This window comes from Cibotium barometz, chromosome 44 (assembly GCF_041138505.1).
Source record: "Cibotium barometz isolate CiBa-2024 chromosome 44, ASM4113850v1, whole genome shotgun sequence".
NCBI classification, from domain to species: domain Eukaryota; kingdom Viridiplantae; phylum Streptophyta; class Polypodiopsida; order Cyatheales; family Cibotiaceae; genus Cibotium; species Cibotium barometz.
The window spans coordinates 28,348,855-28,372,164 of NC_141089.1; the positions used below are offsets into that span (position 1 = coordinate 28,348,855).

Genomic DNA, 23,310 nt, shown 5'->3' on the forward strand with positions numbered 1-23,310 from the left:
CATTCACCTCACCCATGGCCTCTCAACTATCTACAAGCCCTCATCTTGTTCATCCCCTTTCCCCATCTCTCTCTATTCAGCCCGCTTCCCCTCCTTCCTCTCCAGGATCTGTCCCGTGGTCATCGCCGAAGTGCATCTCCGTTCACCGACACCGGTACTAACCCACTATGGGACATCCTTCCCTTCACTCACCTTCCTGATATTATGCGTCTTCCTCAACCAGCTCATGCTTGACGCTTGGTTCGGGCATTGGACAAGATCTCTTTGGACATTAGGCCACACTGCAAGTACCTCACGAACTACTACTTGTTCCTCTCCCAAGAATGGCACCACTTGCAGTGCGCCCATGATCAGGCTATGTCCACCATCCTAAACATGCACAAAGACATAGACATATATGTGCACAAATGTATGGTTTGTCAGAAAGTGAAGTTTGACAGGCATAAGGCACCCGGTTTGCTTCAACCATTGCCTATTCCGGATCAGCCATGGGAGTCCATAGCTATGGACTTCATCATGGATTTGCCTAAAATGCAAGCAGGCTCATTTCATTCCTGTATGAAAGAATATTAAGCATCATGGCGAGGATATTCTTGGCCCAGATTTTCAAGCATCATGGTATGCCAAAGGCTATTGTGGGGGATCAGGATCCAAGAACCACAAGTTTGTTGCCCAGATTTTCAAGCATCATGGTATGCCAAAGGCTATTGTGGGGGATCAGGATCCAAGAACCACAAGTTTGTTTTGGCGGGCTTTATTTGATAATATGGGCACAAAGCTGAATTTTTCCATCAGCTTATCATCCACAAACGGATGGGCAGAGTGAAATTGCAAATTCAGTTGTACTTGATTTGCTCAAATGCTATGTGGCTAAGCGAAAATCAGATTGGGAGAAGTACTTGCCTCTTACGAAGTTTGCTTATAACAATACGGTGCACACCTTGACTGGGAAAGCCCCTTTTGAGATTGTTTATGGCAGGGTGGTGCTACCACCTATCCTTCGGACAAAGGATGAAATCTTTGCTACGGATGAGTATGTTAGAGATCTGGAGACAACTTTCTCACAAGTACGGACAGCCATACAAAGAACACAGGAAAAGCATAAGAAAGTTGTAGATAAACTTCGCAAGCAAACGGCTATATTTTTTGAAGAAGGTCAATGTGTGTACTTGAGAATTTCTAAAGATTCTCTGTTAGTGACGATTGGAAAAGTCTATATGTTGTATCTAAGATATTATGCACCTTATTTGATAGTGAAAAAGATTCTCCCGGATGGAGTATGTGTGCAACCCATCTTTCATGGTGATAGAGTAAAGAGGTGCTTGGTGCAGAAGATTGCTTGGTGTTTGACCACGAGCTTGTGAGATCTATCCATTTATGTTCCCCTTAAGCCACTGTAGTTGTTGATCGTAGAGACCGAACCCTTAGAAACACGTTAGTTTCTAAGTGGTCGATTAGATGGAGAATGTTGCTTCAAGATTGTTCAGATGAAAACAACACTTGGGAGAATGTTGCTTCCCTCTAAAGCCAATATCGAGATTTTGTCTACCAGTCTTCTTGTCGTTTACAAGGGGGAGAATGTTATGTCTCATGTTTGAACATAATGAGACTAGCATCGAGGATGACCAGAAAGTCTTTTTTTCCCTCCCGAAGAAAGGATCCTTCTTTTGGTTACAATCAAATAGGCATAGGCTACATGTACATGCTCAAAACCCTCAAATGAGGTGGAGATAATCCCGGGGATGGTATTCCCTCCATGGCTGGCCGCTCTTAGAGGGAACTACTTCATACAGCACCGGGAAGAGGGGAGGAAGAGAAGGGGGGGGGGGGGGGGGGGGCAATTTTAAGGGAGCCAAACAAGCGGCTTGTAGTCCCTAATGATCTTGCCATCCCGATCAGAAAGAAAGGGTCCTTGGAGCCATGTGTGTAGGAAAGCCTCTCGCTGCCTATGCATGCGATCTGAATCTCCCTGAAGCTTCCCCCACTGGCCGTGGAAGGTGTGAGTGATATCATTCCAAATAGCCTTGATGGACTAGGAATGGATGCCCTCGATGGCCTCGCTGCACAACGGGCCCGCCATATATGCTATGCAGCAATGCTGTTGATGATTTCCCATCTCTGACACGTGGCTGGAGACTAGGTCCTGGATGATAGGTCGGGAGTGGGAACTGTGTCAATCTTGCAGTGTGATAGTCGGAGAGCATGCCCTCCTACTGCCTCCTCATAGTGGAGGGCGAGGCTAGTCATGTCACCTAGGCAATCGCTCCCCATGTGATGAAATGAGCTGTGGATGTCCCGGTCGTGTAGAGACAGAATCCACTGCCATACTTATTGCGCTTTGAGGCAATCCCAAAGGGAGTGCCGCTACAATTCGAGGGGGTGACTACATTGCAGAGTGTGCCAGCCTATCACGATAACCAACCAAAGTGCTGACAACGAGGTTGAGGGGTGGACCAATTTCCAGAGGAAGAGTGTGATCTTCCTTGGCCGAAAATTGTCCCACTATCGCCTCCATAAATCTCTTAGAAATCAAAGTGAAATACCGTGGAGAGACCCAATGGTCTATTACCGTCGGGGTGTCGTCTATCTCATGCATCCGTATCTTGCGGCCCATCCTCATTGTGCAAGGGTTAGTCCACCTTGAGGACCAACTGAAATGATGAGCACTAGTCCCCCATCTGGACCAAGGACTTCTAGGGGGATATCATGACGAGTAACAGCTCTGAGCTACATATTGTTGTGCAATGTAAGCCCGCCTTGAGGACCAACTAAAAAGTTGAGCGCTAGTCCCCCATCTGGACCAAGGACTTCTAGGGGGGATATCATGGTGAGTAAGGGCTCCGAGCTACATAAGGATCCTGGAGGGAAGTCTGGTAGTCACAGGGGATGGCTAGGTCGATGTCGAGGGTAATCTGGTCTCTACCCCTAATGCCTGCGATGAGACATCTATACTATGTCTCAAGTTTTTCTTTTTCTTTTTTCTTTTTTCTTTTTTTTTTGGGGGGGGGGGGGGGGCACCTCCTAAAGCTAGCCTAGCCCACTCTCCCAAAGACTGAGCTAGACCCGTGCAGGGGCCCCCTAGGCAATGTGAGATCAAGCACCTAGGGGGTGGCCACTGGGCAACTTGAAGAGGGAGCTCCATATGAAAGGCTAGGAGAGTCTCTCCTCATCTGTAGTAGGGGACAACTAGGAGAGGGAAGATTTAAGGTGGCCCCAAGCTGATCAACCTGGCTGCAAAGCGGTCCTCGAAGAGTAACTGAGACCGCGGGAACATGCACTTCAAAGGAGGGTGATGGGGTGCCACTGACGTAGCTCCAAACGATCACCTCCCTCCTTCGGAATATAATGAATAAGTCCCTTTGAGAGCCTCGCTTGCACATGGCTAGAGGCCATGATCTCGTTGAAGGCAACTTGGAGACCATCCCGCATGAGATCCTCGTGAGGTAGTCCGAAGGCCATCCTCTTCCGGGCACTTGCCATGAGGCAGGGCCCACAAAACTTGCACAACTCATCACGAGAGAAGGGAGAGCACAAGAAAATCTGCACCCTTGGTGAGACCACCTCCTAAGTGTTATGTACCTGGACACTACTCTACTGCATAGGGACCTAATCCAGTAGGGTCATGGGACTTCATGATTAGGGATTAGCAGGCACTAGGGTTCCTCGATTGATGAAACAGGCTTAATGGTCGTTTGTAGCAGGCTAGCTATTTATGGCATTAACACTATATAAGTGAGGACTTGGGTTATTATGAGATAGTTGTGTGGATGCACCACTGAAGGTCTGCCTTGGACCACGAGAGCAAACATGCCCATGCCATGCACATGGCAAGTACATAGGCTGGCATGTCGACGGCCTTCGGGTAGGCTTCCGTGGTATGGGATGCCAGAATTAGACATGGGCCTATGGAACTCTGTAGGAGCCCTAGGCTTGGCTCGAGGGAGATCGTTAGACGCCGGTCATGTTTGGGAGGTGAGCTAGCTTGCTATCTCATGATTTGGTTTAGTACTAACCATGTTTTAGCCCTGATTAGGGAAGATTTTGGGAAGGACTTTAAAGTTGGTATCACAGCAACCCTAACACAGAGGTTTACGAAGGTTTGCCTGCCTAGGTGTAGACGTCAAGATTCTAGGTATTTCTCTCATTGCTTCACTTTCCCTAAAATGATATGCAAAAGGTAAAACCACAGACTTCATCAAAAATATCTTTCTACATCAGATTGCCCTAATGAAAAATATGCCTTTTTTTGCAAAAAGGAGACTTCTATTAAGTATAAATAAACATTCCAAAATCATGGCTGCAAGCCGGAACAAAACAAAATCTCATCCCAAAATGTAGAGTAATCTCAACCAATATGGGGCACAAAAATGCCAAGAGAGTCCCGAGGGATTGTTAAGAAAAAAATCCCTTGATCCCACTCTCTCATGGCCCTCAATAGCCTCCGCGCATCTAGTGCTCCAAACCTACCAAGCTGTGATACTGGCAATGAGCTCCCAAGTAGTATCAATCCTCTGGAGAGGTGGTCTCAACTGTGTACGAGGAATATTCTGTAGCATGCAACGTTGGGTCACGACCTCTGCATATCATTATGGCGGTGTCCGGATCCCTGCCCTCAAGTGGACCAAACTGAGTGAGCCAAGCAATAGTGTCCCAAATAACATAAATGGTCTCCCTCCTCAATCTACACATAAGCTGAGCTATAGAGCCCCAAATCCTCTGAGCAACTGTACACCCCCATATACAATGTTGCACTATCTGAGAAGCTACTTGGAATCTAGGGCAAGCGAGGTCTATTACAAAAATAGCCCTCCACTGATTAGTTGGAAGGCCACCATGTAAGAATAACCAAAAGAAGTGGGAGATGTGGCTCTTCCTGCACGAGTGCAAGAGTCTTGTGCCAAAATCTCTTTTGAATCAATGGGGTGACGTTATAGCTTTCCCAGTATGGCCTGAGAGTAGGAGTCCTTTGAATCCACCCAAGTACAAGAAGCCTAGCATTACGGACAATGTAGCTCGAAAAAGGCTTACTATTCATAAAATTGGCTACATCAATTCACTCCCACTCCCACTCCCGAGGATCCCAATGAAGATATCTGAGAGGACATCCACCATACAACCATAAGCACCAAGACCCATGGGTCACAACATCAAGCGGAGGTTGAACATGCCACTAGTTTCCTAAGGCTAACTACTCTCACTGGATGAAGGGCAGTGCCATGAATAATCACCAATGTGTCACGTTTCATGAACAAATGTATGTATGTATGTATGTACGTGTGCATGCATGTGTACTTGTATGTATTAATGTATGTACATAGGTAGGATTACATACATGTATACATAAACCACATGCATAAATACATACATGCATACATTCACACATCCATACATTCACATCCATACATACACCATACATATACATACAAATATACTTGCATAAATACATGTGTATGTATGTATGTATGCACATAAAAACATACGTACATATATGTACATTATATGCATGCATGCATGCATGCGTGTATGTAGCTACATGCGTGCCTGTGTGTACATATGTACATATGTAGGTACGCACATACATATGTATGTACATGGTAACATTACATACATGCATACAGCATACAAATATATGTACATACATTTGTATGTAAATCTAATTGTATTTGTATGCATATTTGCATGTATGTATGTATGTATGTCATACAAATATATGTACATACGTTTTTATGTAAATCTAACTGTATTTGTATGTATATTTGTACGTATATATGTATGTCTGTACATATATTGGTAACATTACATACATGCATGCACGCATACAAATATACGTACATACGTTTGTATGTAAATCTCATGTATATTTGTATGTATGTACTATGTATATTTGTATGTATGTATGTATGTATTTACTATGTATATTTGTATGTATGTATGCATTTACTATGTATATTTGTATGTACGTATGTACATACTGCATACAAATATACATAGTACATACATACATACAAATACAGTTAGATTTACATACAAATGTATCTATATTTGTATGCGTGCATGTATGTAATGTTACCGATGTATATGTATGTATGTACATACATACATACAAATATACATGCATACATACATACAAATATAGTTAGATTTACATACAAACGTATGTACGTATATTTGTATGCATGTATGCATGTGTATATGTATGCATGTATGTAATGTTACCAATGTATGTACATACATACATTTACATTTATATACATATGTATTACATGCATGTGTGCATGTGTATGCATGTGTGCATCATTCACATTGTTCTAGATTTATTATCGGCATTACATTCAAAACAGTTCATGCACATAAAAAATCCTCATGTGATCTAGTCCTCATCGTAGCTTTATTCTTTAAAGCTGAGGAAAGCAGGTTAGCCTGTTGCTTAATATTGACCTGAAAACCATTCATTTTTAGCAAATCAACCTCCATTTTGTGAGTGCATAACCAAGTTTAGAAAAAAGAAAGAAAAACAGTAAGGTGTCAAAGTGATTGTCTTCAACAAACAAGAGCTGGTGGAGCCTCTGACCTTGAATTCTATAAAAACCATCCTTTTACCATCGGTTTCAGCTTCTGTATAGCAGCTAGTCACTTCTCCATAGCTTGAAAAAAAGTCCTTTAAACTCTCCAAATGGACACTACTGGGACACTCGTCGATGCTAATAGCATTTTGTACTCTACTCAAAGCAGAGAGAAGAGGCGTTTTCAAGGGCAAAATCGATCTCAAGGCATTAAGAACAGAACCATAAACATTCTCATCTTTAGCAAATGGATGGCTCGAACCATGCAACAGCCCTGGGAAAGACGAAGCGTTCCCTTTCCTTGCCTGTGGAGAAACATTACCCATCCTGTCAAGGAATTGTCGAAACACAGTTGTTTGATCGACTCTTCCTGCTTGAGTAACCTCTTCCACTGTCACCTCTCCGACTGCTGCTGGAGCTTCTTGCAAACTTAATTTCTCACCCTTTATTCTGATAGATTTCATCTTCAAGGCCTGGTCCATGCCCTCCTCACTCTGAAAAATCAAGCAAAACCTTGTGTCACATACACACATGCACATGCACGCACGCACCCACCCATGCCCACATGCATACACAAACATTCCCAAATGAAAAATCAAATGCCTATACACCTGCATACAATCTCTACACCCACTGCACATGGATCACGCCTTTGGAGCTCCCAACCAAGATGCACTTCTACACAGATCACTTCCTCACGCTTACTTAAGGATGGATTCATCCAACAGCCGGGCAACCTGAGTGTTCACATGTCCCATGCCATGCGGATTGCGATTGGTCACATAGGGGTTTCATCCCACCACCTCAGAGTGGAGACAGGTAGAGCTGAGCGCTTCTTCAAAGCCGGGGAGCTCATACAGAGACCCAAAGAGGAAAGGATTTGCCGATTGGGCCTCCGCATTCCAGCATGCCTGACGTCCCCCATCCCCCCCCCCCCCCCCCCCCCCCCCGGACGTCGGCCGCGATGCCTCATCAGCTCCAAACCCAAGACATATGCTCCATCGCCATCAAGCTACCTTTCCACATGACGTAGCTGAGCGAGACCTCTCAGCCATACTCATTAGCCCCATGCTTGAGATTGGTGGCTGATGCTCCTCTCATGTTCCATGTTCCTGGTATTCCATGATGAGTTTCCATGGACAGTTTTGTATCACGCCAATGAAATAGCTATGTTTTGTTTCTGTTTTATTTTCCATTCCATGATGAGATATGCCTTGGACATTATTGTATCACTTTGGTCTCATAGGCCCATTGGGTCTTTAGTAGGAGACGCTTAATCTCTCTCTCTCTCTCTCTCTCTCTCTCTCTCTCTCTCTCTCTCTCCACCCACCAGCCATGGATGACATACCCAGAGCCTCATCCAACCACACATTCTTGAGTGCCCGACCCCCTGTCAGACCCCACTCTAGTGTGACTCTAGACCGAGCCACAACCATAGTTGCAATGAAACGCATTTCATTCAGTTTTAATGAAACGAAACGTTTCGTAAATGTTTCATACGAATGAAATGCGTTTCATTCGTGTCCACCTGGGAACTGTACGATTTAAGCATTTTTTACCCAGATCCTTTAGTTTTAACTTGAAAACATGCTTTAATGTGTAAACGATGCATGTTTAATATTGGTTTGCAAGGAAGGCAACATATTTTTTACATATTATAAACTTATATATAAGTTTTGGGGCCTGTAATCCCCCTGTTTTGTATGAAACGTTTTTGAAACGTCTGGGATTTGAAAGAAACATTTTTGAAACATTTATGAAACGCATTTCATGAAACACCTCGCAACTATGGCCACAGCACTACAGCAAGCCCGACGCCCCAGACTCCCTGGACCTTGCCGGCAACATAGACATCAGCCCCAACCTGAGGAGATCTCGGAGAGGCACAAAGCCACCTTCCCACGCCCAGCGGATCTATAGAGCCTTCTACAGGCTAACCTTATGCTCGATATCCTTGATGGCCCCCTCCCCCTACCGAGGGGTTAGCTCCATAGGTTGTATGATGATGATGGTCCCACTTTGTATGATATGGCTCAGATTTGACATTTCCAGCTCATAGCTCTAGTCTTTGTTTTCTTTTGTACCATGATGAGCTCACATGGACACTGTTGTATCACTTTGGTCTCATAGACCCACTAGGTCTTTTGAAGACGTTTGCTATAACTTTCTTTCTTTCTTTCTCTCTCTTGTTCAAGAGTAAGCCATCTGTGCCACATCAGATTGTGCTAGCAAAGTTTGGAGCCACCCCTCGCCCTCTTTTAGACCATTCCTTACATGCATCATGTATAGACACTTGATAGTAAGCGTCTCCAAATATCAACCCTTGAGTCATCGATCCAGTTACATCGGGATGGACATGAAAGATAGTGGTACTCTCAGGTGGTTGATTGGTTTGTTGTGCACTGCCTCAAGATAGGCCATACTCCTCAGGTCGAGCACAGCTTGGATTCTAAGCATTTGGATTGCTCACAGCAAGAGAGCAACCTTCTCATCTAGCTCAACTTGCTAGGGCTCCACATGAGCCCACGGTATTTATAGATGCACATGTCACATGCCATGTGGTTAGCAATTGGCCAGCTGAGGATATCTTCTCATCACCTATAAGGTTGAGTCTGACACAGCCAAGGGCATCCCGTGTGATATGCAGTGGAAGTCTTTGTATTGGAAGATCCTGTCACACAAATGCTCACACCGTCTTCTGTATCCTGAGTTTCGTGAGTTTAGCAATCCACTTTAATACTTCAAACTTTAAAGAGATATGAGAGAGAGATATATGAGAACTGTACACCAGATTGGGTCCCGAATTACGCACTCAAGGGCCCCCTATCCCAATAACGAGATAGTATTTGCTTTATTTCTTTAGAGAGAATGACTGTGGACTGTAGATAAGCCAAACGCAAGATCTTGGAGGATCGGAAGCTTGACTGAACTGTACACGGCTGTAGAAACACCTCGATGAACTCATCTCGAGCCTATGCACTCTTCCTAAGGGCATGAGGAAGGGCTGCACACCTGAGGCTGAGAAAAGGAGATGGTGGACTGTTCTAAGCTATGTTAGAGTGCTGTAAATGCTTATGAATGCTGTGTTACCTTCACCAGAGGGTTGGTGTATGACTGGATGATACACGGAACGCTGAATACTGATGTAAACTGCTGTAGGACTGAAAACGCATGAAAGGGGCTGCTGGAAATCTGCAAACGCAGGCTGTGGAGCAGTTTTCCGGCGTTGGACAGATGCTGAATTGAAACGCAATGCTACTGGGCTGCTGCTGGACAGAAACGCTGACCTGAAGGGCTGAAAATCTGTAAACGCAGGCTGATCTGTAGACGGCTGATTCACACGCAGAAAACGCAGGTGTTTATGCTGAATTGGGGCTGATCTGATGCGCTTATGGCTGTAGGGACTGCTGAATTGCATGCGTTGGAGAACCAAGGTTGGCTGAAGCAAGCACTCACAAGGGCTGGATGAGACTAGTCTAGTGCTCCTAGGACTGAGGAGGAAAGCTCTTAGCACACTGAAGACTAAATGAGAAACTAAGCCCTATGCAAGCCTATTTATACTAACTAGAGGCTGGTCAAGTTGGCTGGTCATTTATTTAATAAAGTTTATATTTATAAATGACAATAAATGCTAAATAAATACCAAAAAATATGGAAAAAATACCAGATAAATCCTAGTAAATTCCCTAAGGCTTCTGGGATGTTCTAAATGATGCACAGGCATACGATTGCATATTATGCAGAATGCAGAGTGCTTTCTAATGCAAACCCTAAGGCTTCTACTGACTGTACATGCATGAATGATTCTCTCCAAGTGGGTTAAGGGACTTGACTGACTGACTGACCCGCTAAGGCTGAGAAATGACCTACGTAGCTCGTGCCTGACTTATCCTAGACTGAGGATGTACAATGGGGTCACGGCGTACGACATTTATCATCCTACTGGGTTCTAATAATGTACAACTGTTGCACTGCTGATGATGAGCCATCTTGTCACCATGCACTGAGTGCAGAGTGCATGTGACATCCCGCAAGATGCACAAATATGCAGACTTTGCACCATTGGTGAGGTGGAGGACGAGGAGCATTATTTGTTTAGAATATACATGCCCATACTAATAAGAGATCCGAGGTAGACTTCATTCTCTTCTGGGAAGGATTCGGCCCCCTCTCAAGGGTCATGCAATATGAGGACCAGAGGTGTTTAGGCATGATCTTTCACAGAGATAATCGCGTCTAACCCCTCCAATATAGTTTGAACTCCCCTTTTCTCCAGTTCTCACATGAGGACACCAACCGGGTTATCCGGTCGAATCTTCTCAGCCTCTACACCCACTGCACATGGATCACACCTTTGGAGCTCCCACTAACAATATACTTCTACAGAGATCACTTCCTCGGGCTCACTAAGGATGGATTCATCCAGCATCCACGATACCTAAGTGTTCACATGTCCCATGCCATGCCGATTGCGATTGGCCAAATACAAGCACCATTGTCACACGCACCCTACATTGGGGTACACAGTGACACACTGGCATGATCATCAGTGCAAACATTTGTACAGAAGTACCTTTTCTAGGAATATTTGTCATACGCCGTGACCCCATTGTGAGCCCTCAATCCAAGGACAGTCAGGCACGAGCTACGTAGGTCAGTCTCTGAACCATAGAGGTCAGTTTGGAGTCAGTCCTCTTAACCCACTTGGAGAATTCATCAGATAAAACATGTAGTAATCAACCATAGCATGTAGTGTAATCAGCAAGTTTGTAGAGCAATGTAGGTTTGCATATGGGCCACCCCATGGTGTCATCAGCCTGTCCAAGGGCTGTTCACAGCCATGCACAGCAGACAGGGCCAGCCGACATGCATCTGGCCACTAGGCTCCAGTCAGCCAGCATTCACAGCACGCAGCCAGCATATAACAACATGTGCAGCAGTTGGCCAGCATGCTAGGCAACAGGTCGGGTGAAAGGAGCCCAGTCGGCCAGAATTAAATGTTATGCCAAACATTTTATGTTAGTGCTAGCATTTGATACAAGTTTTGGCTTTTTTTTTTGTCCAAGATGAACTGGCTGACAGCCTTTCTTCTGGCCGACCAGCAGCTTAAAACCATATATAAGTAGTCGCATCAAATCAGCATTCATCATTCAGAAATTCAGCAAAAAGTTCAGCAGTTCAAGCATCAGTTCAGCATCCTACTCTCTCCAGGCAATCATTGAAGCACCTCTTCAGCATTCAGCCAGCATATGTGCATTCCTACAGCTACCTGGACTTGCAAAAGTGGCCAGAACAGTGCCTTGGATTGGTGAATACTTGGCCGACATACGGTCTTCCTTGTCCTTGCGTTGGGCACTCATATCACTTGTTCTCAAGCATTGAATAGCATTCTCCAAAGAATTAATATGAGAAAATATTCCTGCTTGCAAAGCCCATGGGGATTTTGGGGGGAGGGGGGGTGCCTTCAGTGGATAAATTGGGACCCAATACCATATCGTCTACTTCTCTTCTATTCTCTTCTCTCTCTACTCTGTGAATTGGATGCTAAAGATCTCACGGTTCACCACATAAAGGTGTAAAGAAGGCCCTGTTGTGCACTACCACAATCAACCCCAGTGCATGTAACATTGGTATTAGAGCATCAAGTTGGTAACCCAACTCAGCTACCTAAAGAAGTGAGAGCATCCGGTGATGGTAAAGCTGAGGTCCGGAAAAAACACCCAGGCCTCCACCATGTCGAGAGAGAAATCGCATCAAGAAGAAAGCCAGTAGAAAGTTATGGAGGCACAAAGCTTCCAAAGCGGCACAACAAAAGAAAGTACGCTTCCACCAAGCGCAGGAGAGCTGCGGAGAATAATGATGGAGCATCTCGCTACACCAGTCCATATAATTCTCCTTCCTCAGCAGTAAGAATATCCATATACATCAACAGAGGACGAGTAGCAATTGCATACAAAATTGCTCCTTGCATACAACCAATAGATAACTTTTGTCATTTTCGGACCAAACCCCATACGTTTTATGGTGGCAGAGCAATAAATTCCCAATGCACTATATCAAATGCTTTGGCAATGTCTACCTACAGTAGCAACACCTCCTGACCAGTATATTTGGCATACTCCATTCCCACATAAGCATTACATATGTTGTCTGTTATTTATCGTCTAGGAATGAACCCGTATTGGGCAAGATGCAACCCTTTGTCAAGCACATTGGCTATTCTATTGGAGATCATCTTTGTCACCAATTTGTATAGCACTGGCATTAAAGTGATAAGTCTCCAGTCAGTCAAATTTAGGCATACATTCTTTTTCGGAGCCAATTTCACAAGACCCTCTTGCTAGGAAGCAAGCATCACTCTTTCTTACCATGCAACATTTATCATTGCCAATAGAATGTTTTCCAATTCCTCTTGAAAATGTCGAAAAAAATCCACAGTCACTCCATCCCATCCTGATGACTTCCACTTACCCAGTCTAGCAAGAGCACTTTGCAATTCCATATTCGTGAAAGGGGATTCCATCTGTGCAGCTTCTTGTTGATTAAGAATTGGTGTCACATTTATAAACGTTTTGGCTTTCGCTTTCAACTCTTCTCATGAGAAGTGCCTGGTGTAGCAAGGATTGGAAATGTCCCACACATTCCCTTTCAAGATCATTTACATCATTGGTCCACTGACCATCAAGCTTTTGCACAGGATGTATGCTTTGCTTTTGTCTCTTAGCATGCAAGCTTTTGATTGTTTTGACGAGCAACCTTTATCTAGTAAAGGCTTTTGCCTCGCTTGTATTTGCCATTTTTCCAATTTCCTCTTACTGTTGCAATCTATCATATATCGTGCATTTAACAACTTTTCATCTTCCTCCTAATTCAATTGCCTTGTTTGTACAACCACATGCAATGCTTACACATCCACTTTGCAGGAGTTTATTTGCTCTCTTTGCCGCCCCCATATACCATCTACCATATTCTATAATGATGGAGTGCATCCTTTTTGCAAAGTTTCTCCATACTAAGTCCAGGTCATAGCAAGCATCTTCTCTAAGTAACGCAATGATTTTGTACACCTTTTCTCGATATGCATCATGTGATAGGTAGGAGCTATTGACTATACACAGTCCTTTACATGGCAGTCTTGAATTGTTCATAGCTATTTCAAAATGCATGGATAATGGTCCGATAATTGTGATGTATAATCCACCCATACCTTTTCAGGGCTCGGATTCCCGTTGCGGACATTTAACACACAGCATCTGTCAAGCCTCAGTTAATACTCTAATCTAGCATTATGCTGAAATGTGAATCTTCTTTTGTCAAGACAATTCACATTCCACATATCCATTGTGACAGTCTCTAATAAATGTCTGTCAAGCCGCTTTTTCTATCGCAATCATGTGCGAATTCCTAGGTGTGTTATCTTACACTAATGGAGAGTTATTGAAGTCTCCTAACACAAATGTATTTGTCAACCATGGATAGATAGCCAATCTTCTCCGGAGTTCAGCCCTTCTAGTTGATTTTGTCGGTGCATATATACTCGCAAATTCTTGCATTTGCTCATTTAGCATACATTGGAGCATAATGTATCTACCAAGAGGATCATTATAGGCGAGCATTGGCCTCAGAGCTGTGCATATCATTATGCATGTGACTGAGTAATCAGCACTTCCCACATAAAATATACTAAAACCTCTAAAATAGCCTACTTTTCTAGCAAAAGCATGTTGATTATGTTCTTGCAAGCAAACCACGTCCGGGATTTGCCCCGAAGGAACATAATCCCAAAGCAACCTCCATTTATTTGGACTAGACAAACCCTATGCATTATATGTTACATTTCAACTTACATATTTACATGGTGTCGTGTCCATCATGCAACTTGCATATAATCATTTGCTAATACCAGATCTATGTGTAGCTCTTCATACATTTGTTGCAAGTATTCCATCCCTCCCTTGACTGGATTCAACCAATTCCTAGATGTACCTGTAGCTAATTCGCCCAAGATGGAGGCCATAGATGTTTTATCCCTTTGCCTCGCAATCAATGGCTCATTTTTCAAGGCCACAATTTTTGGAGCATTCGATGTTATCCAACCATCACCATCTTTTCTTTGGTTGATTTGCTTGTTTTGCACATTGCTTTTATTTTGTGCTTGCTGCACTGCTTTCCCTTCATTTTGTGCCATACTTTGTTTCACATTTGCATTCACCGCATTTACCATTGGTCTATGTACTGGCAGTTTGGTTGCTCCTAGGGGGAGGAAATGAGTTCTCACGGGGTTGCAATTTCAGTGTCGGGCATTTTGATGCAAAATGCCCAAACTAGTGACATTTAAAACACAACCTAGCAAAAGGAGACCAGTTTAATTCATATGGCTTTTCCCCCATGGGAACATCAGCAATCTTGATTTCAATGCTTTCAGGTGTTGGCACATCCGTAACCCACTGCACAGAATTTGTTTCTATTGACCATGATTCTGGGTGCACACACTACTTTTCCCAATGTCTGAGCTATCTGCAATAGTGCATCTTGTAGATCAATGGGGAAATCCACCACCTCAAGCCATAACGGGCATTGATGTTTTAGCAACCCTTGATAGTCAAAAAATAGACACCCATGGTAGCACATGCACCATTTACCTATAAAAGAAAGGTGCAATCTCAAACAACTTTTGCTTTGCCTGCACGAGTTAAGTAAGATTTCTGAGAATCCTCTCGCTGCGTAGTAAACAATATCCACACTGAAAGAACGGGGAACCACAAAGTACTATGCACAGAGTGGAGGCATAGTACACAGCCGGAGGCCAACAACCGGCCGCTCCCCCTCCCCACCCCCCAAAAAAAAAACCTCAAAATCTCGTGAACCATCATAAAGATGGGGGATGAGGGGAGACCAAGGGGCATTTAGCCCTATACAAAGGAGTCAATTAGACCCCAACCCACTATGTGGGATATTACATTGCCACATGGCAGCCTGAGGAGCACCTCGACAGAGAACCCAAAACTCAACATAAATAAAAACTAAAAACTGAGCAAGATTCCCCCCTCAATGCTGATGATTATCCTTTTTCGGCATCGTTTCCAAGCAATGGATGCTTGGGTCATCCTTTCAAGCATATGAACCAAGCATATGAACCAAGGCAAAGTACCTCGAACCAGATGAGGTCAATGTCGATGCCAAACATATATGCCTTGAGATAGGCATCAATGCTGAAAGATCCCAGAACTCCATGGAAGAAGCATAGGATGTAGACCATGTGGTGCTTCGCTCCTAGCAGCAGCAGTGAGCTAGGCTACAACATACATCATCATCAACTATTCGTTAACTCTTTGATAATTATGTGGTAAGGATCAAAAGTTTTTCTAGTGTTTCCCTTCCTTCAAGAGGGATGCACAATTAGCACAAAGAGGTGCTTCACACAATCTTGTTGAAATCTCTCAGCTATGTGGTATCTTGGTCATAGAAGATATATTCTATGCATTAGATGCTATGTTTGACTCTATCATGAGTATGTTTGATGTGATAGAAAGTTTGCTACTCGACCATGGCATTCACAAAGGCCAAGAAAGCTGTTTGGTCTTCGTTATTGGGACAGAGCTACATCCGCTGAGGAGGCAGGCGGCGGCGATAAGGCGCAAAGCAGCCAAGCGAGCGCATCATGCGCAGGCAGCCGCCAAGGAGGTCAACTTAATGGTGTTGCTGCCTGAGTTGGCACACAACGCAGCTAGTGTAGATTATGTTGATGTTGCTGATGGGCTGCCTACTAGGCAACACATGAAGTGGAGCAGATGACTACGTGGTGGTGTAGACGCTGCAGTGTTGCCTTGCAAGGAAATATACGGGTGGCAGAAGCGACATCAAAGGCGGCTGAGATGGTAGCAAAGAAAACACATCCTAATGGCCGTCACATCAAAACGCAGATTGGAATGATGAGGAAAAAATGCTGGGCTAAATGGATGAACACTGCAGTGGCTTTGATGATGAAAAAATGCTGAAACCCTAAAAACGTAGAAACCCTAAAGATGCAAAAAACCCTGAAAGTACAAAAACCCTAAAAATGCAGAGATGCCAAGATGAGGAGGAGAAAGTTTCATGGCTCATCTGAGCTCTAATACCATATTGGATATCACAAAAGATCACACATGGAGCTATGGAGGATGAAATATCATCATGGTGGAGTGTGTAGGAGAGAGAGAGAGAGAGAAGCAGAAGAGCTCAAGTATGAGAGAGAGATTGCACAACTTGAATGGTACTCATAATGTGAGAATGAAGGACCCAAGTACATGCTTTTATAGGCACTGAGCCTTATCTTTTGACCCTAAATAAGAGAGTTTCACACCTAGTATGTTCACACCACTAAGGACACTTGACTAGACTCCAGACTAACTCCAAAATGCCCAACAGAAGGGAGAGTTCTCTTCGCCTAGACGGAGGCAACCAGAGATTGTCCCTCGCTATGGTTCTCTCTCACAAAAGGGGGGGGGGGGGGGGGGGGGGGGGGGGGGGGGGGAGAAGAAGGAGCTAATGCAAGAGGGAATCCTACGAGAAAACCTATCCAAGAAAGCATCCATCTACCATACATGAGCTCACAAGTATTCTATTACAAGGGAATGATTGTGTATTACTTAATGCCAAAAATGACTCATACATAAGTGACTAATTTTCACACTAGGCCGGTCAAACTTAAAAATGGTTCAGCCTCTATTAACTAGTCTTAAGCAAGTATGTACATAGAGTCCTTAGACTTTCCTTATTTTACATTAAGCTCAAGGTAAGACAGCTTTATATGTTCCAACACTGTCTTACAAAAGATAAGTGTCTGTTTGAGCATGTAAGACGGCAAAGCGCCTTACGGTAGGTCAATGGATGAAACCATGTTAGCCTACAAAGTGGTTAGCAGTAGACGTTAATAAGAGTTTCTTTCTTTCGTGCCCCCCCCCCCCCCCCCTCCCCTCCCCTTCTCCCTATTTTCGAATTTAAATGATAACAATAATCTTCTCATTGAAAAGATACAAAAATAAGGAGCCAAAATAGAAGGATAAACCTGGAAGTAGACAAATGCATGAGCAGGGCCCTTGTCACGAATTATGCTTATCCTTGATACACCTTTGAATTTTTCAAGTGATTTCTTGAGTTGCGCTCTACTGATATTTTGCAAAACTGTCTTTAAGACTGATGAGACCAGCATGACTACATACTTGTTTGCAGACACACGTGGTGATTTCTCCGTACTAGTTTTAGTAAATGATGGTGGTCCATTTTCCCTGCCAGTCGGACATCGTAGAGTCTCTTCCTCTCCACCTGTAACACCTAATGGGTTCTTTCTGTCCCCACCTGTTGGACCTGGCATGATAGAAGAAAGAGTCTTTTGCCATGACAAATCGTTTTCCATGCCCATCCCTGATAGGAGGACTCTTCTACTACCACCAGATTTCTTCTGCAATACTTCCCTGAGAGGCCCAACTCTTTTGTTTGCATCTACCTTGTTGGCGTGATCCAATAGCTTAACAAGCCCTGAAAGATTGTCTTCCTCTATGCTTGCAATTGGAATAATCAGGGTCTTCTGCATGTGTGCCATCATCCAATGCTTCCACTGTTGTACTTACATCCCTTGGATCCTTTGGACCCACTTGCTCATATTCACAAGAATCAAGCACAGCTGAGCTCTCATTAGCAATGCCATCCCTTAACATGGGCCCCACTACTGAGAGTGTGGGGGGCCGTAGAACCATGTCATCTGCTGACCCCTTTGTGCACGTCTCCACGCACTCCAGTGCAATTCTGCAAGACTTGACTTCATTTATAATTTCTTGAACCGTTCCTCTAGGGGCCCCCATTTTTCGCACGACATCTGAAACTTTTGGATATTTTGCATTGGCTGCAAGGTAGCTGAAATAAGGATATTTAGAAATTGCAGTGCCATTGCTGACCAGCCTTGAAAATAATATTAAAGAGTAGGACTTAACAAATAAGGAAATTTAGAAATTACAGCAGCATTGCTGATCACCTTTGAAAATAATATTGAAGAGCTAGAAATTTGAAAAGAGGTTAAAAACTGATCACCCCTGAGAGTGATAAATTATAATAGAAGTCCTTTTTCTATCGTTACTATGAGCATGACCAAGTACAAAAAAACAAATCTCTCTCTCTCTCACTCACACACACACACACAGGCTGCAGAAGTTCTCACGCATGATCAAAGGTGCCCCATGAAATTGTCCTTGCAAAGTTTGGATCACCGCCCCTAGTTCTTAATGCTCTCTTCCAAAATATCACTTATGTATCACAAATTTATCCTTTGGATAGAGATAGAATTCTGAGACTGGCACTAGAGTTCTCCATGCAGCTGGCACAGGAGGGACAGTGCATGTCTTGATACTCCAAGGGGACCAGTTGGTTTGATGCACACACACACCCTTGGGAGTACTCCCTAGACTTCCCTTACCTGGATCTCTCAAGGCAGGAGATCAACAGCATCATCCATCTGGATCTTATTAGCCTTCACACTAGCTGCACATGGCTTCATCAGCACTTGTCACAGACCATAAGGATTGCTATTGGCCAGATCAAGGTATACTCACACCAACTCAGGAAAGAGACAGGACGAGCTGAGAGTATCCCATGGGAGGCTCGAATATGCAGACTATGCTCTCGACTGGAGAGATCCAGTCAAAGGAGCACTACTTGTTTAGATGCCCAGTGTACTATGAGATGTGGCAGAGGTTTTCTTGCGCCTTCAGAGTGGATTTGGCCTTCTTCCTCAACTGATGCACTACAATGATCAGATATGCTTGGGGATGTACTTAATAGAGATGCACCGACACCAAAAGGCCCTGATGCGCCCACTCAAACAGGAGAGGACAGAAGAACCCCACTCAGGCAGGCAGCGCCACCAGAACCTACCCAGCCTCAAGCGAGCCACATTGAGCACATGGGACACGCACAGCAGACCGGTCTCTGTAATCGATCCCAGGAGGTTCTGGCTACTTGCACCCATGGGGTTAACAAAGATCAGGCTGCTTCTCTCCAAAGAGCCAGATGCCCTCGATCCCAGGAGGTTCTGGCTACTTGCACCCATGGGATTAACAAAGATCTGGCTGCCCCCCTCCAAAGAGCCAGATGTCCTCGCCCTGATAGATTCAAGCCCTCCACCCATCAGCTCCAGATTCGAGATATTCTTCGACGCCACAGGGAGGCAACACCGCAGGCGGTGGATATCATGACCTTATACTCCGTCAAGGACACATGAGATTTCTGTTGTTACTACATTGTTTACACAGGGACCTACGTAGTACGTAGACCATGCTGTTTTTCTTTTCATGTTGTTTTGACATACAGTTACACATGGATTACATGTAACATCTTTATGGTCTCATAAACCCTATGGGTCTCTAGTAGACATTAATATAATCTCTCTCTCTCTCTCTCTCTCTCTCTCTCTCTCTCTCTCTCTCATGAGGATACAACCAGGTAATCCGGTTAGATCTTCTTAGCCTCTACACCCATTGCACATGGGTCACACCTTCGGAGCTCCCAACGAAGATGGACTTCTACAGAGATCACTTCCTCACGATCATCGAGGATGGATTCATCCAGCAGCCTCGCTACCTAAGTGTTCACATGTCCCATGCCATGCAGATTGCAATTGGCCAAATAAGGGTTTCATCCCGCCGCCTCAGAGTGGAGACAAGTAGAGCTGAGCTCGGGAGCTCATATGGAGACCCAAAGAGGAGAGGATCTGCCGATTATGCCACATAGGGGTTGAGATAGAGCAGCATTACATATGTTGCTGCCCAGTATACTATGAGATCCGTGGGAAGTTTCGCTATCTGTTTCGTGAGGGATTTGGTCCACTCTCCAAGATCATTGACTTCCTGACCAGCATTGCCTAGGGCTCTTCCTGCTTGAGCTCCACAGACACAAGGACACTTTTTTGAGAGAGCTTTGGCCCCAGCCACCACAACCCCTCCCTCGCCAGCCAACCATCACCAGTTTCTTCCAGACCCAGGAGATGGAGGACACCCATACTTGTGGACCCAGCTCGAGCTGCTCCGGACCCACCTCGCCCGAGAGGAGTTACCTCGGACCGGACCTCCGCATTCCAACGTGCCCAACGCCACCGACCCCCCCAGCCAAGATCCCCTCATTAGAAGCTCCAGATCCAAGACATGCTCCACCGCCATCGAGCTACCTTTCCATGTGACGTAGCCAAGGGAGACCTCTCGGCCATACTCATTAACCCCTTCACATATCCAAGGCATTGTCCGGTTTATCAAAAAGTAAGGGTGTCCTACTACGGAAGGCAACACAGGACTGTTGCAGCCCTTGCCCATTCTTGATGCCAAAGAATTTGATGGATTTTGTAACAAGCTTGCCTCCAAGCATCAAGAAAAGAAGCACAATGTTTTGACTATCATGACAAACTTAGTAAGTTTGTGATGTCAATCCCATGTCGGTTGAGTATAACCACCAAGGATGTCACTCAATCATTCATATGTTTTTGGTACCTGATTTGTGATCTTCCATGTGCCATAGTGTCAGACCGTAATGCAAAGTTTACGAGTCATTTTTGGTGTGCATGTATTGTTTAACAATTTTGGTATCAAGCTCAATTTTCCCAGTACCTTTCACCCTCAAACAAATGATCAAATAGAGATACCTTTCACCCTCAAACAAATGATCAAATAGAGATCTACAATTGATTGGACTTCAATGTGGTTAAGTGTTATGTCAATGACCAAGAGGGTGAGTGGAAACTTTATTTGCCTTTGATTCAGGCCGTTCAAAAAGATGTTTTTCCCTCTTCCATTGGCAAGACTTCATATGAACCAACATTTGGATGTCCATTCAAGTCACCAATGAAGCCGACAATTTCACATGTGCCCAACGCTAACCAAACCATTGTCACGAAGTCTTACCAAGAGGTGTTGGAAGCTGTCAAAGATCGCCTAGTCAAAGCGTCAAGTGTCTTTACCAGGCAAGCTAACAAACATTGCCTAGACGTCAGGTTGTTAGAGGGAGATTGAATTTATCTTTGGATTATGAAACTGAATGTCAAAGCAAGTGCAACCCAATGAAGCTCCTACTTCCAACGAGTTGCACCATGCACGATATATTTCACATCATTGAGTTAAAAGCATATGTGTGTTCTACTCCTTCCAAGGTTGCAGATGAACCCAAGCTAGAAGTAATAGGCTAGGATAGTGTGAAAACAACAAGGCCTTTTGTAAACCTGAGTTTAGTATGTCGTTAGCAATCCTTTAAACAACACACATGAACTGAAAAATGTAGTCGAGACAACACCAGATGGGGTCCCAAATTACCCACTTAAGGGGCCCCCCCTACAGGCAGGAGTATTTGCTTTATTTCATCTGGAGAACTAAATACAAGCTGAATTGTGTCAACAAGACTGGGCGGACAAACTGACAGACTAATTGCCAAATGCAAGGACAAAATGACCAAATGTTGGGCAGAACTGTGCATAGGTTGTACGCGAACTGTGAAGCTATCTTCGAAGAGAATACACTAGCATGAGACTAAGGGTTGGTGTGCTAAGAACTTTGGGAAGAGACTGAGCTTCTGATGCCTTGGCTTGAAAGCACAAGAATGCTGAAAGTATGCAAAGGCTGGATGCCTAGGCACACATGCTTGACTGATGCTTGAGAACTTGATTTTTATATGATGGTTTTTCGTCTATGGATGGCTCACCCTTGTATATGTCAAAAGAGTGCTGGTCGGCTGTTTTCCCTGCTTGTCGGCTTGTTTAATTTGCCACAACTAGGTTTTAATTAGCATTTAATACTGGTCTTGGTCGTGGGCTGGTCGTGGGCTGTCCTGGCTGCTGGCCGACTGAAGTCAGACCTGGCCGACTGCTGCCCAGGCCCTATCTAGGGCTGCCGACTGGGCCTTCATGTTGGCTAATGGTATTTAACACCCATGACAAGGCTGTCCCTCCTTGGGTAGGCCTTGGGGCTGGCCTCAATGGCCTCAAGGCTGGCCCCTACTCCTAAGGTTGACATCTACATGCACCTACATGGGGACTACTTGCTGAAGTGGGTTAAGAGGACTAACCAGACAGCCCCCTATGGTTGGGAGACTGACCTACGTAGCTCGTGCCTAACATGTCCCGGACTGGGGCTCACAAAGGGGTCACGGCATACCACAAAATATCGTATCAAGGTACTTCTGTACATGTTTCTTGCAGTGTTGATGAGCCAGTGTGTCACCGTCTACCACAGTGCATGGGTGCACGTGCACGTGACATATTGATAGTGGAGTAGATTGTCCTCCGTTGCTTCAAGCATTGCTCTGGCCATAAACAGCGTTAGTATTTTTCCAAGTTTGGTGATCGAGGGACACATGACGCAATTTTTCTTGGGGAAGACTTCTTCCAGGAGTTTCCAACATTATTGACAGACTATCTAGAAGCAATGCAAATCCCGTCAACAAGCTAAGCGAGAGGGGATGTCACTTGCAACATGCACTAGGATGCCATGTGGACATAGGCTAGACACCATGCATTTTCATTGTGAGCCCTTGTGCATGGACAAGTCACTAGTGCACCATGAAGGGTGTATTCATACGAGTCCCATGCCATCAGGTCATGCCCGTCTAGCGCAAGGAACCAATGAAGTACAAGATGCCTTGACACTTAGTAGACGTCTGTCGGGTGTCCCGGGTAACCACCATCAATATCATGAGCTAGATAAGTGTCTGGATGTGTGAGAAGCCGAGTACCCAAGGT

The 23,310-nt window shown here is 44.6% G+C and overlaps 1 protein-coding gene across 2 annotated transcripts in view; it reads right to left on the minus strand.

Moving 5' to 3' along the window:
• The window catches only part of LOC147613156 (uncharacterized), a 99,134-nt gene that overhangs the window by 62,626 nt on the left and 13,198 nt on the right, over positions 1-23,310 (minus strand). Inside the window, exons 3-4 of one of the 2 annotated variants that reach the window (XM_086782438.1) lie at positions 17,611-18,444; positions 6,572-7,057 (exon numbers count right to left, since the gene is read on the minus strand). In XM_086782438.1, coding sequence (XP_086638564.1) covers positions 6,572-7,057; positions 17,611-18,147 — 1,023 coding nt within the window. In that variant the 5' untranslated portion in view covers positions 18,148-18,444. Of the gene's footprint in view, positions 1-6,571; positions 7,058-17,610; positions 18,456-23,310 lie in introns of both variants that reach the window. The other variant, XM_086782437.1, reaches the window with a different exon arrangement.